Source organism: Sphaerodactylus townsendi, linkage group LG15, assembly GCF_021028975.2.
Source record: "Sphaerodactylus townsendi isolate TG3544 linkage group LG15, MPM_Stown_v2.3, whole genome shotgun sequence".
In the NCBI taxonomy this organism is placed as follows: Eukaryota; Metazoa; Chordata; class Lepidosauria; order Squamata; family Sphaerodactylidae; genus Sphaerodactylus; species Sphaerodactylus townsendi.
The window spans coordinates 36,931,333-36,946,636 of record NC_059439.1 but is presented as its reverse complement, the minus strand read 5'-3'; the positions used below and the strand labels follow the sequence as shown (position 1 = coordinate 36,946,636).

The following is a 15,304-nucleotide window of genomic DNA, read 5'->3' as shown; positions in this document are numbered from 1 at the left end:
GGTAGACCACATGGTTCTTTTTCAGGCATTAAGATAAAATGAACAACCTGAAATACATGGGATTTGCCAAAACGATGCAGCCGATGGTTTGCTTTTTGCATCTGATTACTGGCAGAAGGTCTAAAATAGACTTATTTTTCTCCGGATTCCTCTGAAAGCAACGGCGGGCCCCGGCAGGAGAGGCGACTCAAAGGGGCCGCAATGGCCGGTAGTCCGCCTGGGCCTCCGGAGTCTCCCCCACCCCCTTATTTCTTGGTGTAAAAGAAAATATTGATTAAAAATCTTCCATGAGAGGCTCACGCTCTGTAGCAGCAAAAGACCCGGAAGTTTTATTTTTGAATGACGAGGTGGCCGAGTGGTTAAGGCGATGGACTGCTAATCCATTGTGCTCTGCACGCGTGGGTTCGAATCCCACCCTCGTCGGATGAATAAGTTTTTTAAAATGAAAGATTAACATAAGTAAAAAAACAAAAAACCACCCAACAAATTGTCACAAACATTTAGGCAAGGAAAAATTATGGAAGCACCCCCCCTCCCCAATTCGTCGTCGCCCCATGTATCATTGTTTCTCTGATGTCCAAATTTAGACCGTAAGCACCTCGGGGCAGAGATCTGTCTTGCATCTAGGATGCTGTACAAAGATATATGAATGTAGCATATTTGCTTTAGGTATAATTTAATAACGAAATGCTAATTTCATCAATATGCTGTCACCTGTTCTCGAAATCCTAGGGGTTTTATGTACATCCTAAACAGGAAAACTCTATGTGTAGGAAGAGTCTAATCCAGGCCCCGAAATAAGTTTTTAAGATTGATGTTTTATAGACTATTGAGCCAACTGACCAAGTGCTACACATCACATTAACTAACACACGAGTGCATCACGGTATGGACAAGTACTTACGGGATGTTCAGTGTCCACTTGATTTTGGCTTTCTACAGAGCTGGGAATCTTGGTAGATCCACAGCCGGTGCATTGTGGCTCAAGCCACCAGGTCAGTCATTCCCAGATCTGCCCAGCCCTTTCCTACTATTTGCAGCAAGTTAGAATCATCTGCCCAGTTCTGTCAGCTACTTACTCTTTCTCACTTATTATTTTGCACCGGGAAGCAAGAAGGATTTTTTTAAAAGCCAGGCTTTTAAGCAGAAATCAGGAGTCACTACTTCTGACAAAAAAAAACACCCAATTTTTTTTTGTTTGCAGTATTAGAACTATGTTCCAGTTACATTTTGTTAATCCACCTTCCTTCCTATAAAGACAGAGGGAACATGCAGGCAAGCAGATGCTTGTATTGTTGAAGTCTGGCCAAAATGGCTGCTGTTGCAATTTCATAGTGAACTAGGAAAGAGGAGGGAAGTCCAGGTAAAGTAGAGAAAGGAATCAACTTCAGTTCCCAGGACAGGGTTACATTAACAAGACACAAAACGGAAGTTCCGTATCATCAAATAGACTAGATAGGAACCACTGATCAGCAAGTTCCTCGTTAGTATAGTGGTAAGTATCCCCGCCTGTCACGCGGGAGACCGGGGTTCGATTCCCCGACGGGGAGAACGTGCATATTTTGGAAGAGTTGCTCTCCTATCTTTCTTTCTTTAAAAAAAATGCCGCTAAAGGAGAAGCACTTTTCATTTTATAAGCATCTCATGTAAGCATTTCAGTTCTTTTTTAAATCCCACAAGGTTCTAGCCGTCAACAGTTAAACAGATTTTTAGTCCACCGATTCGCTTCGCAGGTGTTCTGACCTACAAAATTCTCTTTTCGGTTGTTTGCCACATCAACCTTTTATTTTCATCTGTCAGAAGATTTTGGCATCGGTCAGTTGTTATTCCAATCTAAACCCTGTCCTGGATTACACTGTTAGTAGCCTCCAAAAGGAGAACATGGTTGCTTTACACGGATTGGACGAAAAAGCTACCAGCCAATCAAGTCTCAGCGCGGGACATTTAAAAACCTCCTCTTTCATTGAAAAATGGAAGTTTTAAATCCCATTTTAATTTTATTAGTTGCGATCCTTGATCAATTAAGATTGCTAAAGATTTTAATTAAGAAGGACATAGGAAGAAAATCAGGCAAGTTTAGGGGGATTTGACTTTATGCCCTGAATCGTCTCCCCCAGTTCTACACCCTTAATGTAAATATGGGATATTTTACTGTCCTATTTAGAGGGAAAAAATCGTGTCGTTCCAGAGGGTCATTAATTGGTTTAAAGTCGAGGCGTTTGGTTAATGGTGGCTTTGCGCATGCGCTCTCTGATGCAGAAACTGTATATCCTGGCTCAGCTTGCGTTTCCTGAGAGAAGCTCCGTGGATGTGCGCTATCTTGTCCAATCACCGCTTAGCGCGGAAAATTCAAATGCGGCGATTGGTTGTTGCTTGCAGCCAATTAAAATAGAGAAAAAAGAGTATAAATACTTTAACGGACGGCTGCGAGGGAATCAGTGTTGCCTGCTGTTGGAAGGAAGGAGGTTTCGCATTTCACCGCTGAGTCATGGCCAGAACCAAGCAGACGGCGCGCAAGTCCACCGGCGGGAAGGCCCCTCGCAAGCAGTTGGCCACCAAGGCTGCCCGCAAGAGCGCTCCGGCCACGGGCGGGGTGAAGAAGCCGCATCGCTACCGGCCGGGGACCGTGGCCCTGCGCGAGATCCGGCGCTACCAGAAGTCCACGGAGCTGCTCATCCGCAAGCTCCCCTTCCAGCGCCTGGTGCGCGAGATCGCGCAGGACTTCAAGACCGACCTGCGCTTCCAGAGCTCGGCCGTCATGGCCCTGCAGGAGGCCAGCGAGGCCTACCTGGTGGGGCTGTTCGAGGACACCAACCTGTGCGCCATCCACGCCAAGCGCGTCACCATCATGCCCAAGGACATCCAGCTGGCCCGACGCATCCGCGGGGAGAGGGCTTAAGAAGGTGCTCCGAGTCCCCTACCCCCACCATCCCAAAGGCTCTTTTCAGAGCCACTACTTTGCCTTGAAGTAGCTGGAGTTGCACAATATGCATACAAATGCCTTTTTTCTCACAATGCGAAGCGGAAGTGGCTTATAATTCTTTCCGCCCTCAACCCAGTAGTGAGTTAGGCTGAGTTTTAAAAGTAACATTGGGGTTTTTAAAAAAAATAAAAAATAAAGCAGCCCTTCGGGGGAGGGGCAGTATGCAAAATCAATTATAAATAAATTTTTGCATCTGTTTTTGATCTTTTCAAAAGCAGCAAACTGCAAAAATACATGATAATAGGGGATTTTATAGGCTTTTTAAATGTGGTATTTATCGCCATCTGTTGGTACTGGTTTTATCCGCATGTAGCGACCCCATGTGGTTTTAACTGCTGTAAGCCTGCCTCAGGCTGGCTAGGGCCAGCGATGAGCACGATACAAATATATCAAAGTATACATGAATAAATAAAATGCTACAAGAAATAACTCTCCCAAAGGATCCAAGAATTCCAGCCGAAGAATTAAGCTTGCATATGGGAAAAGCTTTTAGATCCAAGCCTACTTTATGGGATGCGTAAAATATTGCCTGGAACTGTTTTGAATAAAAAATGTATGCTTGTGGGGGCTGCACTATAAAATGGAATAGCCTTTTTAACTAAACAGCTGCCAGGGGATTTCAAAAAAATCCAGGAAGATTTGTGAGCCCATAAGCTATTTTATTTATTGGCTGCAGCTGTTTAGAGACAAGGGAGTTGGCTCTTAAAAGAGCCCTTAAGTTTAAAAACGAGGTTTCTCTTCTCAGGAGGCACCCCGTGCTTCACTTGGAGCTGGTGTACTTGGTGTTTATGCAATCTTGTACATTTTTGGTTATATAGTTCCAGACTTCTTCCCTCCCTATTATTTTGCTTACTGAAGGCCCCATTTTGTTGACTGCATGTGTTGAGTCCCCTGCAAAGCAGATTATAAATGGGCATAAAGTAAACAATACAACTCCCCAACTTTACCAAAAGAAACCTGCACGAGGCTACCCAAGAACGAAGCTTAGCAGTCAGTGCCCTTTAAACCTTCAAGTGTCTCAGATCTTTTATCAGAAAAAGTGGGTGGCTCTGAAAAGAGCCTTTGGGTTGAGATCTGCGGTTGTTGGGGATCTGCCGGTGCCAGAGGCTGCTCACTTGGAGCTGGTGTACTTGGTGACGGCCTTGGTGCCCTCGGAGACGGCGTGCTTGGCCAGCTCCCCGGGCAGGAGGAGGCGGACGGCGGTCTGGATCTCGCGGGAAGTGATGGTGGAGCGCTTGTTGTAATGAGCCAGGCGGGAGGCCTCAGCAGCGATGCGCTCGAAGATGTCGTTGACGAAGGAGTTCATGATGCTCATGGCCTTGGAGGAGATGCCGGTGTCCGGGTGGACCTGCTTGAGCACCTTGTAGACGTAGATGGAGTAGCTCTCCTTGCGGCTCTTCTTGCGCTTCTTGTCGCCCTTCTTCTGGGTCTTGGTGACGGCCTTCTTGGAGCCTTTCTTGGCGGCCGGCGCGGACTTGGCGGGCTCAGGCATGGTGCTGCTCACACAACCACAATAAACGAAATCGCTGACAAACTACGCAATGAAGATGGACCCGCGGCGCCTTCTATTTATGCGAGCTCTCTGCAGGAAGGCTGCTGCGACCTCTCGCTTCCCTATTGGCTGTTTAGAGAGATGGCGTCATTAACAAAAAAGAATATGCAAACGAGCAGCATTCAAATACTAGGTTTCCATTGGACAAGAGAGCGCGTCCTTTTCATTGGCTCAGGAGTTAAAGTAGATTGGCTTCTCAGAATCCTATTGGTTATCGAGGGGCGGTTTTATCATTGGCCAACCAAAGCCATCTATTAGACTGGCTAGAGTTAAGGTAATATAGGTATTTGCATGGATATTTTCGAAAATGAAATAAGCAATAGTGGGTTTCCTTGATTAGTGCCAACTAAAAAGCTGCAGGCCTGCAAATCCAGTTAAATGATGACCTAGTTTTTGAGTTTCAGGGAATTCTTTGTCTTATGATATATCATATATTTAATTATAAACCACCCTCCCATGAAAGACTCAGGGCATTGTACAAGAACAGTGACAATATCAATAGTCACAACATAAACATCAGTTAGGTATAGTCAACCAACAACTTCAAATAAGCATAACATTATGAATGGCAAAATATTAGACAAAGACATGAGTAATATAATCAACAATTAGCAATAACCATAACTACACATTATGAAAATACCATAAGCATACTATCACAAAATGGAAAACATCAATAAACAGCGCATTAGAATATACTCCTTGTCAAATTTAATGATAAACAGCTGGGGACAGGGTGGGGGTTGAACCTGGATAGAAGCCCCTGACTTTCTTTGATTCTGGAAGCCCTTGGCTAATTAAACTACCTACATCCAGTGCAATTAAATTTCAGGTTGCACCAAATCACATTTGAAATAATGACAGTGTGCTTGGTCTATATATAATAATAACCAGCGGCTAACAAAATTCAGTCCAGTTTGAGGAAGGCAGCCATTCTAGTGTGCAGTAGAAGGTCTAGATAGGAGTCCAGTAAAGACCAAGAAGATTTTGGGGATATGAACTTTAAGAATGTAGTCTAGCTGAAGTGTTCCTAGTGGAATAAACCTGGTCTTGAAGGTGCCTTTTAGTTTGCAGGGCAGAATAACAAAAGTGCCCTTCTGGAATATTATGGCGAGAGCTGTTTTATGAGCAGATCTGATTGTGTATGATGCACTGAAAATAAAAGCTAGGTCAACCAACCAAAAGGGCAACCGAAATGACACCAAATGTGCCAGTGTTTGAATTCTGCAGGAGGATTCCTCCAGTTAAACTATAGACCTCCAGGCCAGGGCCTCAGATATCCATCTTCCTTGTCTCCTGTATTTGTTTTCATACAGTCTGAATCCTGTTCTGGAGAACTCAGAAATTTGTAAACTGTTTTGTGCCAAGCTTGGGCTGCCAGTTCCTATTTGGGAGCAGAAAACAAGAGGTGAAGTGAAGACGTATACTTGCCTGTTGGTTTTTCCCCACGATGTTACAAACAGTTGGAGACACTTTAGGTGGCTAGACCCTAGAAATGTGTTTGTGGACTGCAGCCCAATTCATCAACCACTCTCGTCTACAAAAATGTACTGCACCTCTACATCTGTCATTTTAAAGCATTCCTGGTTTTGCAACCACACTGAGGTCCCACGCTTCCCCAGGTTACACCCCACAAACATCCAGGAATTTCCCCAGCCGGAGTTGGAAACCCAGAGAGATCCATTTCCTGCATTCGTCCATTTCTCTGCATAAATTCGTTTTCATAAGGAGTAAACACAAACTTTTATTGTCTGTGTGTTTGTTTCTGAAGCAGGGAGAGGGCCAAGGAGAAAGCAATTCTCGCTCCTGAACACAGCACGTACAGAAATCTTACTTTTGAGCCAAATCCTCCCCTATCCACAGAAATTCCCTGGCAGGAAATTTTTGTTACCTTCTCCTCCTCCTCCACCATACCCACATTGAACAGTAGATCAGTAGCTCAGTGCTGACTATGCATGGTTGCTTGGCAGCTAATCTTTCTGTGCTCACTGGCTATTTACTTTAAAGTAAACTTGTATGGTTGTTTTAGCCTAAATTTCATCAGCCTATCCGTTGTTCTCCTTATGCATAGCACATACATACATACATACATACATACATACATACATACATACATACAACCTTTAATGGCACAAGAAGTCCAATATGAAGAGAAACAAATAAAAGAATATAACACACTTTAAATAAAGGCGTAGCAATTATAAGTTTTTGGAGCGAATCGTGATAACTTGGCCATTGTTTCCAAAATATGTAAATCTTCATGATTCAGCAAAAATAGTCCCATGCAGATCAGATTGGTAATCAGAGCCTAATGCATAGCAAAGGGGAAAACGGGCTCAGCGGGTTCTGGTTCTCAAATTATCCAGTTATAGAAACTCTAGTGGTATTTTATGTGAGACTGCTCGCTGAAAAACCGATTTGGAAAAAGTACTGGTGCCGGATACGCAGTGCTACTTATTTATCGAGAGGACAAAAATTACTGGAGATGCCGGGGATCGAACCCGGGGCCTCATACATGCAAAGCATGCGCTCTACCACTGAGCTACATCCCCGACCGTGCTCCCATCCTTCATTCCATGTTGTTGCATACACCAAAGGACAGAAATGCAAACCAAAAACATTTTACTGCAGGTAAGATAGTCTGGTCAATGTTTTAACTGCTTTTATGTCCCGAGCCCCAAAGGAGAGACGGCATATTCAATCCAATAAATAAAATTTACGGCCGAGACCACTTTACTCAGTTACCGATGAAGTAATTTAATAAAAGGGTTCGAAGAAGCTACCAGTTCATAAAAGGAAAAACCTCCTTTGGCCAGGAATGAGCGGCATCGCCGACAGTGCTATATTTTGGAAGGGTTGCCATGTCGGTCTATGAGAGAAAAACCGGAGGGGAGCCCTTCGAGACCGACAAGATTTTATAGGGGTGAACTTAGGAGTCAACCCATTTCATTATATACACAATCAAGGTACAAGAACAGGAGTAACAGCCCTTCTACGGATACGTGGGTGGCCCTGAAAAGGGCCTTTTGTGTGAGTGGGTGTTGATAGGAGAGGAGCTCAGCCGCCGAAGCCGTAGAGGGTGCGTCCCTGGCGCTTGAGGGCGTAAACTACGTCCATGGCGGTGACCGTCTTCCTCTTGGCGTGCTCGGTGTAGGTGACGGCGTCGCGAATGACGTTCTCGAGGAAGACCTTGAGCACCCCGCGGGTCTCCTCGTAGATCAAGCCCGAGATGCGCTTGACGCCCCCGCGGCGGGCCAGGCGGCGGATGGCAGGCTTGGTGATGCCCTGGATGTTGTCGCGGAGCACTTTGCGGTGCCGCTTGGCGCCCCCTTTCCCCAGCCCTTTGCCTCCCTTGCCGCGACCAGACATCTTCACAACTCAATCTGTACCAACGCCTAACGAAACAATGGTGTAGAAAGACCGCGGGTTTGGTTTTTATACAGCATGAGCGGACCTGAGGGAAAACTAGTCAGGCAACCCTTTCCCGCCTTTTCTAACCGCTCTCGTCTATTCTAACTACGTTTCTCTGTTATCCTCGGAATGTCCCGCCTACGCGCAGCCGCAACCAATGAACATCAAGAACAAACTATCCAATCAGCGCAGTTGAGGGACGCAAGCCTTCTGTTAATAGCTGTCCCAGTTAAAACAATTGAATTCGATAATGTTTTTTAAAAGCTGGACGCGTCAAACTTGAGCGCTGAAGGCGCTTTAGTGGCCCTGGAGTGGAGCTCTCGGGAAACATCAAACATTAAATCAAACCCCAACTACTCCTTAACAGAAATTGCGCCACAATAGTTCCCATTATCACTTAATTTCATGTTCCATATCCTATTGAATCATTGACATTCGGTTTTGTAGCTTTAATCCTGTTGCTCTGGACAGTTTATTCTGTACGTTTGGCTTTGTGGTTTACACTATCGGTCCATTTTGTACTCCGAACCCTATTGCACTGTTCAGAGTCCTATACTGTACTGTCTTACTTTTCTTTCCCTACTTTAACCTACTTTGAGTATCAGTCAGAAAGGCGGGTTATAAATAAAAGTTAAATAAATTTGAAATAGGACCTGAGGAATCATTTCCAGCGTGGTGTAACATAAGTAGAATTCTATGGTGTAATTTTGACTCTGCTGGGTGATATTTTGTACATTTCTGGTTCTATAGTTCACTCCCTGTTTCTCTGCTTACTGAAATTTCCTTTTTGTTAACTGTGTGGGCTATGTTGTACAGGGACTCCAGATTATAAATGTGCATATGCTTAGCATTTAGCATTCTTTAACACTTTCAAGTGTCTCAGGTCTTTATCAGAAAAAGTGGGTGGCTCTGAAAAGAGCCTTTGGGTTGAGATCTGCGGTTGTTGGGGATCTGCCGGTGTCAGAGGCTGCTCACTTGGAGCTGGTGTACTTGGTGACGGCCTTGGTGCCCTCGGAGACGGCGTGCTTGGCCAACTCCCCGGGCAGGAGGAGGCGGACGGCGGTCTGGATCTCGCGGGAGGTGATGGTGGAGCGCTTGTTGTAATGAGCCAGGCGGGAGGCCTCAGCAGCGATGCGCTCGAAGATGTCGTTGACGAAGGAGTTCATGATGCTCATGGCCTTGGAGGAGATGCCGGTGTCCGGGTGGACCTGTTTGAGGACTTTGTAGACGTAGATGGAGTAGCTCTCCTTGCGGCTCTTCTTGCGCTTCTTGTCGCCCTTCTTCTGGGTCTTGGTGATGGCCTTCTTGGAGCCCTTCTTCGGGGCAGGGGCGGACTTGGCTGGCTCAGGCATAACGACAACCACAAAGATCACTCACGCACGAGAACCAAAGCAACAGTGTGGAGCAGCGCCTCGGCCAGCGCCGGTATTTATAGGAGCCCGCCGCCCGCCAAGACTCAAATCCTCGAGCCGCTATTGGCCGGCGGAAAGAGCGCGAGGAGGCTGTATGCAAATAAGCGGATGGAAAGCGAAGTCGACTTCTGATTGGTTGGAACCGCGCTTCGTTCTCATTGGTCGTTCTCTCCGGCACCGTCCAATCAGAACTGCCCGGAAAGATATGAACGAGAAATAGGGAAAGTAATGGGACCGTCTCAGTCTCCTTTTTTTCACTGAACAGTTTCACTGGCCCAGAGGCGGCTGCCTGGGTGTCAGTAGCACAGGTAGAGTTTTGCAGGCTCCGGCAGTTCTCTCACAGGTCCGCCCCGGGCAGCTATAGTTTGCTTCTTCATACTGTGGGTGGGGCAGCGTGGCCAAAGAAGAACCATGGGGGTCGAGTACATTGGACAGCTTCCAGGCCTACACAAGTCCCCAGCGTGCCTTGCAGCTCTATGCTGCCCTGCAGACCTTAGCCTGTCCATTCTTTAGCTGTAAGTGCAGAAACAGAAGGAGATGCTGGCGCAGAGGCAGCAGTAAGAGTGGGCATCGTCTCTAAGGCAAATTGAACTGTGTAGCCAATAATAAACCCCCCTTTCCCTTCCCCACATCCACCTGCCTCCCACCTGCCTGTATCTCACCCCCCACCCCAGCCTGCAGCAGCCCTTTTCCCAGGGGCAGGGAACAGGGAGTGTATCTTAGGAACATGGGGCAGCGCTCCGCTACCTCAGGGTGAACTGATGCCATTTCCTAACAAACATCACTGCAAGCTACCTTCTATCACTTGGGGTTGAACATAATTATAATGCATTTTTTTGCATTTAATGATATTCCCAGTGGCGTAGGAGGTTAATGATATTCCCAGTGGCAGCAGTGGCGTAGGAGGTTAAGAGCTCGTGTATCTAATCTGGAGGAACCGGGTTTGATTCCCAGCTCTGCCGCCTGAGCTGTGGAGGTTTATCTGGGGAATCAGATTAGCCTGTGCACTCCCACACACACCAGCTGGGTGACCTTGGGCTAGTCACAGCTTCTCGGAGCTCTCTCAGCCCCACCCACCTCACAGGGTGTTTGTTGTGAGGGGGGGAAGGGCAAGGAGATTGTCAGCCCCTTTGAGTCTCCTGCAGGAGAGAAAGGGGGGATGTAAATCCAAACTCCTCCTCCTCCTCCTCCTCCTCCTCCTCTTCTTCTTCTTCTTCTTCTTCTTCTTCTTCTTCTTCTTCTTCTTCTTCTTCTTCTTCTTCTTCTTCTTCTCTCTCTGCAGCTGGGACTCCAGGAGGCTTAGAACATTGTCCCCTCTGCCTCCATTTTTCTCGCAACGACCACCCTGTGAGGTAGGCCAGTCTGAGAGTTTGGGACATGCCCCAGGTCACTCAGGCCCATTGTGCACGGAGTGCTTTCCTCAAAGTTCCTCACTCCACAGCGGGGTCTCCTCGCATTTGGTGCCCCCAGGAACATTTGGGCTCCTTGGAGCACGGTCTGCGGTTTTCATGAAGATGGACGGCTGGCAAGGGGATGAGTTGCACCTCACGGCTGTAAGTAGGAATATTTTTGCTAGGAGGCTCACAAACCTGATCAGGAGGGCTCTAAACTGAGTTACGTCAGGGAGGGAGACAGAGAGTCCAGGGTCTCTAAGCAGGGCAGTGGCAAACCACCCCTGAATCTCTTTCTCCGTAAGTCAGCAGTAGCTTGACAGCACTTTCTACGACCAGAAGCATGAAGCTGGTGAAGTTAGTTCATGAAAAGCTTCGTGCTTAACTCTGTATGGTTTTCAAAGCCAGAGGTTAACAGAGGTGGTTTGCCATTTCCTGTCTCTGCCTAGCAACCCTGGACTTCCTTGGTGCGCTCCGATTCTAGTATGAACCAGGGCTGATCCTGTTTTGAGATTAGACAAGATCAGGCTACCCTGGGCCATTCAGGCCAGGAACTCCACATAGGATTGCACTAGCATGCTAATAGTTCATTCTCTCTTTCAGACTTCCTCCTCTAACGTGTATGTTCTGTGAGCGTCACGTGGGTTTTTTGCACAGCTTTTTATAGCCACGGGCTGCTCTTGAACTCTGCAAAACCTCCTAAGTTGCTCTGTCACGGCAACTGCGGCTTCTTCTGCTTTTAACTTTGCAGGCCTTCGACGTATGCTCTCACTCATTGTGGTAACAACCTGCAGTTCCACTTTTGGCACATATAAACGTGCATACATTTCCTTAGGTCACCCGTGTACTGTTCTTCTCTTCCCAGACTAGGCCTTTTCTGCTTCTTTCGGAGGTCAAGGTTTTAAAACATGGGTGGACATGGATGAAAGAGTAATGGACGGAGGACCAGGAACAGAGTGGGACGCAGATCTTTTTATTATTTATTTTTCTGAACGCTTGGGCGGTACGGCATTCCTTTCCTCTTGCTTCCTTCGTATCGTCAAGGCCTTACTGCGAAGAGGTTGCCGTAGGTTCCAAAAAGGAAGCCATTTTCCTGCCTCCAATCATTTAAAAAATATTCTAGTCCATAGAAGGATGTTTCTACGTTTGATGTTTAGACTTGGAGAAATGAAAAGCAGAAAAGAGAAAACTATAAAGCAAGAATCACAAGGGAGGAATGCATGAAATTTCATGCATGTTATGATCTATCAGTCAGAAAGTCTGGAACAGAACAGAACTTGCATGCGCCTGGCTTTGTATATTTTGTGCTTGCTCATTGTGGCTTTGTTCTCAGCCTCACCAAAGCCTTCCTTCCTCATTCCAGGAGTCAACCAAGGTATTCACAGGAGAGCCAGTCATATCTTGTTAAAATCCTCGAAGGCCATTAGCAAACCATTTGGATCCATTTAACTCCAGAACATCTAATGAATCCCCCACCCCTGCAAAGTTGTGGCATCCCTGTAAATCTAAACCCCGAGCTAGGAGAGATCTGCCCATGACCACAGGCAGATCTCAGTTCTCCATCTGCAGACTGTCTTCCTGCCCGGAGCAACAACAACAACAACAAACCCAGATCCTGAGTGTCGCACGCATATTGTGTAGGGCTTCTCATCCCTTGAAATAGGCCCACATTTGTCATGGAGAAGGGTGTGTTGAGTTCCAGAGTGGAAAACATGTGCATAACCAGGTATCAAACGTGAAGGGGATGTACGCTCAAAGTGAAGAAGAGCCCAACTATGTACATGGCCACAATTTATGGCAATTCCAATAGCCAACCTTGTTACTATGGTAATGTGTGTCTCTTTCTCACTCTTTCCACAAACTGCAAAGTCCTATTATTCTCTCGTTCTCATATAGATATACCTGTATACCCTCCCACCAGTTAGTTTATTAGGGTCTGTGTGTGTGTGTGTGTGTGTGTGTGTGTGTGTGTGTGTGTGTGTGTGTGTGTGTGTGTGTGTGTGTGAGAGAGAGAGAGAGAGAGAGAGAGAGAGATATGTCAGTCTACTCCTCCATGGCCTAATAGTTCAGAAAAATCTCTGCATAGAAGAAATTTCCCCAGCCCCTTCCTGAACCTTTCCACTGCTTGGAGAACTGGGGACCCCTAAAACAGTACGAAGAGACACAAGAAGGCGATCTTCCAAGGTGGATTTGAGTGATCCCTTTTCCTCCAATGTTTACCCAATCACCCAAGCCTCTTTGGATTCCAAAGGGAGTTTTATGGAGTGTGGGGTTCTCATGAGACTTGACTCTTAATCATCGCTGGCCCCCATGGGGGTAACTGATGGGGGCAACCCATCCTTGGGGACAACCAACCACCCAACAGAATGTTACAGTTCCATCTTAAAAGAACTTACTGCCTCTTCTAAAGATACATATTTTAAAAGCTCTAACACCCTATCTAAAACTGTGTGGCGAAGCCATTTCAACACCATTGAATGGTGTTGTCTGTGTGAACGAAACACTTTTGTCTGTGCAAACAAAAAGAGATGAATATACAGAGAAACCAGATCTGAAAGTCAACAAGGGCCCCTTCCGCACACGCAAAATAATGCGTTTTCAAACCACTTTCACAACTGTTTGCAAGTGGATTTTGCCATTCCGCACAGCTTCAAAGAGCACTGAAAGCAGTTTGAAAGTGCATTATTCTGCATGTGCGGAATGAGCCATAAACCAGTTCTCAGTTGGCTACGGATATGATGCCCTTGCCTTGGTGCCCAGAGAAGAGTCTTTGGGGTCAGGTTTTTTAGCCATCCCACCCCTTTCTATTCCACCTTTGCTTCCCTTCAGATCCAGCCACTCGCTTCACTGCCATCTCCTGCCTTTCGCATGACACAAAACCCACAAGAGCAGCTTTAAAAATAAATTTCGAGGAGTACACGGAGACCTCAAACCAGACAGAGAAGAGACCTCATCCTGTACGAAGTGACACGGAAGCATATTGCGGTCTGGCCAGACGTGTACATAGGAAAGAGAGATTGTTTTCAAAAAGTTGTCCATTGCCTCTGTTTAGCTTTACAAAGTCAGATCTCTGGGGATCGAACCATACAAGGGGACCTTCCTAAAAGCTGTGGATGTCTGAATTGAATGTCAGCTGGCTCTGTGTATATCTCACAGAAGAAGGAAACGGAGTAGAGTAACCCTTTCACTTTTAAAACAAGGCTTTGGTCCTAATGAATCTTTGAATTATATGGGCTACGCCTGGGCAGATTTCACAAGTTATGTTGCCTGAAACCAGTGTGTCGTCATGGACTAGGCCCCTGGGTAACTGTTACCACGAGGTAACGTGTTTAATAAGAGTTAGCTAATAAGCTTGAGCCGACAAGGAATAATTAAAGAAATAATTTTTATTCCAAACCAACAGAGGGTCTGTTTAGAATCAGAGGAGTCACACTGATTATTCAAAATGTCACAGTCCTTATAGGATAAAAACAGCTGATGCATCATAAATGTTACAAAGCCAAATCCTGTCAATTCATGACGTTTCAATATTCTCATCATTGTTAATCGTGGCGATACATTGTTAAATAGCATTGTTAAGAACATGGTTTCTCACATGGTTTCTCACATAACCTGGGTGCAAATTTCAACTTTCACTATGGAAACTATCTAGATGACTTTGGGCCCTTCGAGCTCCACCTGGCATGAAGACAGACGTTATATTCCAGCTGCTACTAAGTTATATAAAGCCAAGTCCCTTGCCCAGCTATATGGGGCATCCCTGGTAATTTCCGTGGTCTGGAGCAAATACAATCTGAATTCCTGAGGACAATGTTACAGCTACCAAACAGCATCTCAAATACAGCAGCACATGTAGAGACAGGAATGGTTACAGTCCAGGCAAAACTGTGGGTTGCTACTTCAATGTTTTAGGAGCAGCAGTGGCCGTAGGAGGTTAAGAGCTCGTGTATCTAATCTGGAGGAACCGGGTTTGATTCCCTGCTCTGCCGCCTGAGCTGTGGAGGCTTATCTGGGGAATTCAGATTAGCCTGGGCACTCCCACACACGCCAGCTGGGTGACCTTGGGCTAGTCACAGCTTCTCAGAGCTCTCTCAGTCCCACCTACCTCACAGGGTGTTTGTTGTGAGGGGGGGAAGGGCGAGGAGATTGTCAGCCCCTTTGAGTCTCCTGCAGGAGAGAAAGGGGGATATAAATCCAAACTCTTCTTCTTCTAAAATGGGGGGGGTGGTGGTGTTGCCAGAAGCTAGCCAGCTTAATCGTTTATGTGCTGCTACCAGGCAGATGTTTTAGATACGGTTTTGATTCCCCGCTCTGCCACTTGAGCTGTGGAGGCTTCTCTGGTGAACCGGATTAGCTCGTGCACTCCAACACATGCCGGCTGGGCGACTGAGGAAAAAGGCCTGACTTCGCCTAACAGCAGACGTGTTTGAAAAAGTTTGGTTCTCGTATTAGAACGTTGGTTTTTTGGTTTTCTTCAGCCTTCCCAGGCAGCGGCTGAATAAGTTCGTTAGCTGGAGGCCGATACGACTCAGCTGCAGCCGTTGATCCATTCCAA

General features: G+C 46.4%; 4 protein-coding genes and 3 non-coding genes across 7 annotated transcripts; 3 read left to right on the top strand and 4 right to left on the bottom strand.

Moving 5' to 3' along the window:
- Window positions 1–341: 341 nt before the first annotated feature.
- Window positions 342–423, top strand: TRNAS-GCU. Its single transcript has one exon. It is a non-coding gene; the product is annotated as a tRNA-Ser (tRNA).
- Window positions 424–1,478: 1,055 nt separating this feature from the next.
- On the top strand, window positions 1,479–1,550 carry TRNAD-GUC. Its single transcript has one exon. It is a non-coding gene; the product is annotated as a tRNA-Asp (tRNA).
- Window positions 1,551–2,452: 902 nt separating this feature from the next.
- Window positions 2,453–3,247, top strand: LOC125443956 (histone H3). Its single transcript, XM_048516374.1, has one exon. It carries the CDS (start codon window positions 2,489–2,491, stop codon window positions 2,897–2,899), a length of 411 nt encoding a protein of 136 aa, XP_048372331.1. The 5' UTR covers window positions 2,453–2,488; the 3' UTR covers window positions 2,900–3,247.
- Window positions 3,248–4,053: 806 nt separating this feature from the next.
- LOC125443961 (histone H2B 1/2/3/4/6-like) lies at window positions 4,054–4,508 on the bottom strand. Its single transcript, XM_048516378.1, has one exon. It carries the CDS (start codon window positions 4,473–4,475, stop codon window positions 4,095–4,097), a length of 381 nt encoding a protein of 126 aa, XP_048372335.1. The 5' UTR covers window positions 4,476–4,508; the 3' UTR covers window positions 4,054–4,094.
- Window positions 4,509–7,015: 2,507 nt separating this feature from the next.
- Window positions 7,016–7,087, bottom strand: TRNAA-UGC. The gene has a single exon. It is a non-coding gene; the product is annotated as a tRNA-Ala (tRNA).
- A 116-nt stretch (window positions 7,088–7,203) lies between these two features.
- LOC125443962 (histone H4) lies at window positions 7,204–7,923 on the bottom strand. The gene has a single exon (XM_048516380.1). The coding sequence runs from the start codon at window positions 7,902–7,904 to the stop codon at window positions 7,593–7,595; it is 312 nt and encodes a 103-aa protein (XP_048372337.1). The 5' UTR covers window positions 7,905–7,923; the 3' UTR covers window positions 7,204–7,592.
- Window positions 7,924–8,872: 949 nt separating this feature from the next.
- On the bottom strand, window positions 8,873–9,331 carry LOC125443960 (histone H2B 1/2/3/4/6-like). Its single transcript, XM_048516377.1, has one exon. It carries the CDS (start codon window positions 9,296–9,298, stop codon window positions 8,918–8,920), a length of 381 nt encoding a protein of 126 aa, XP_048372334.1. The 5' UTR covers window positions 9,299–9,331; the 3' UTR covers window positions 8,873–8,917.
- Window positions 9,332–15,304: the final 5,973 nt, after the last annotated feature.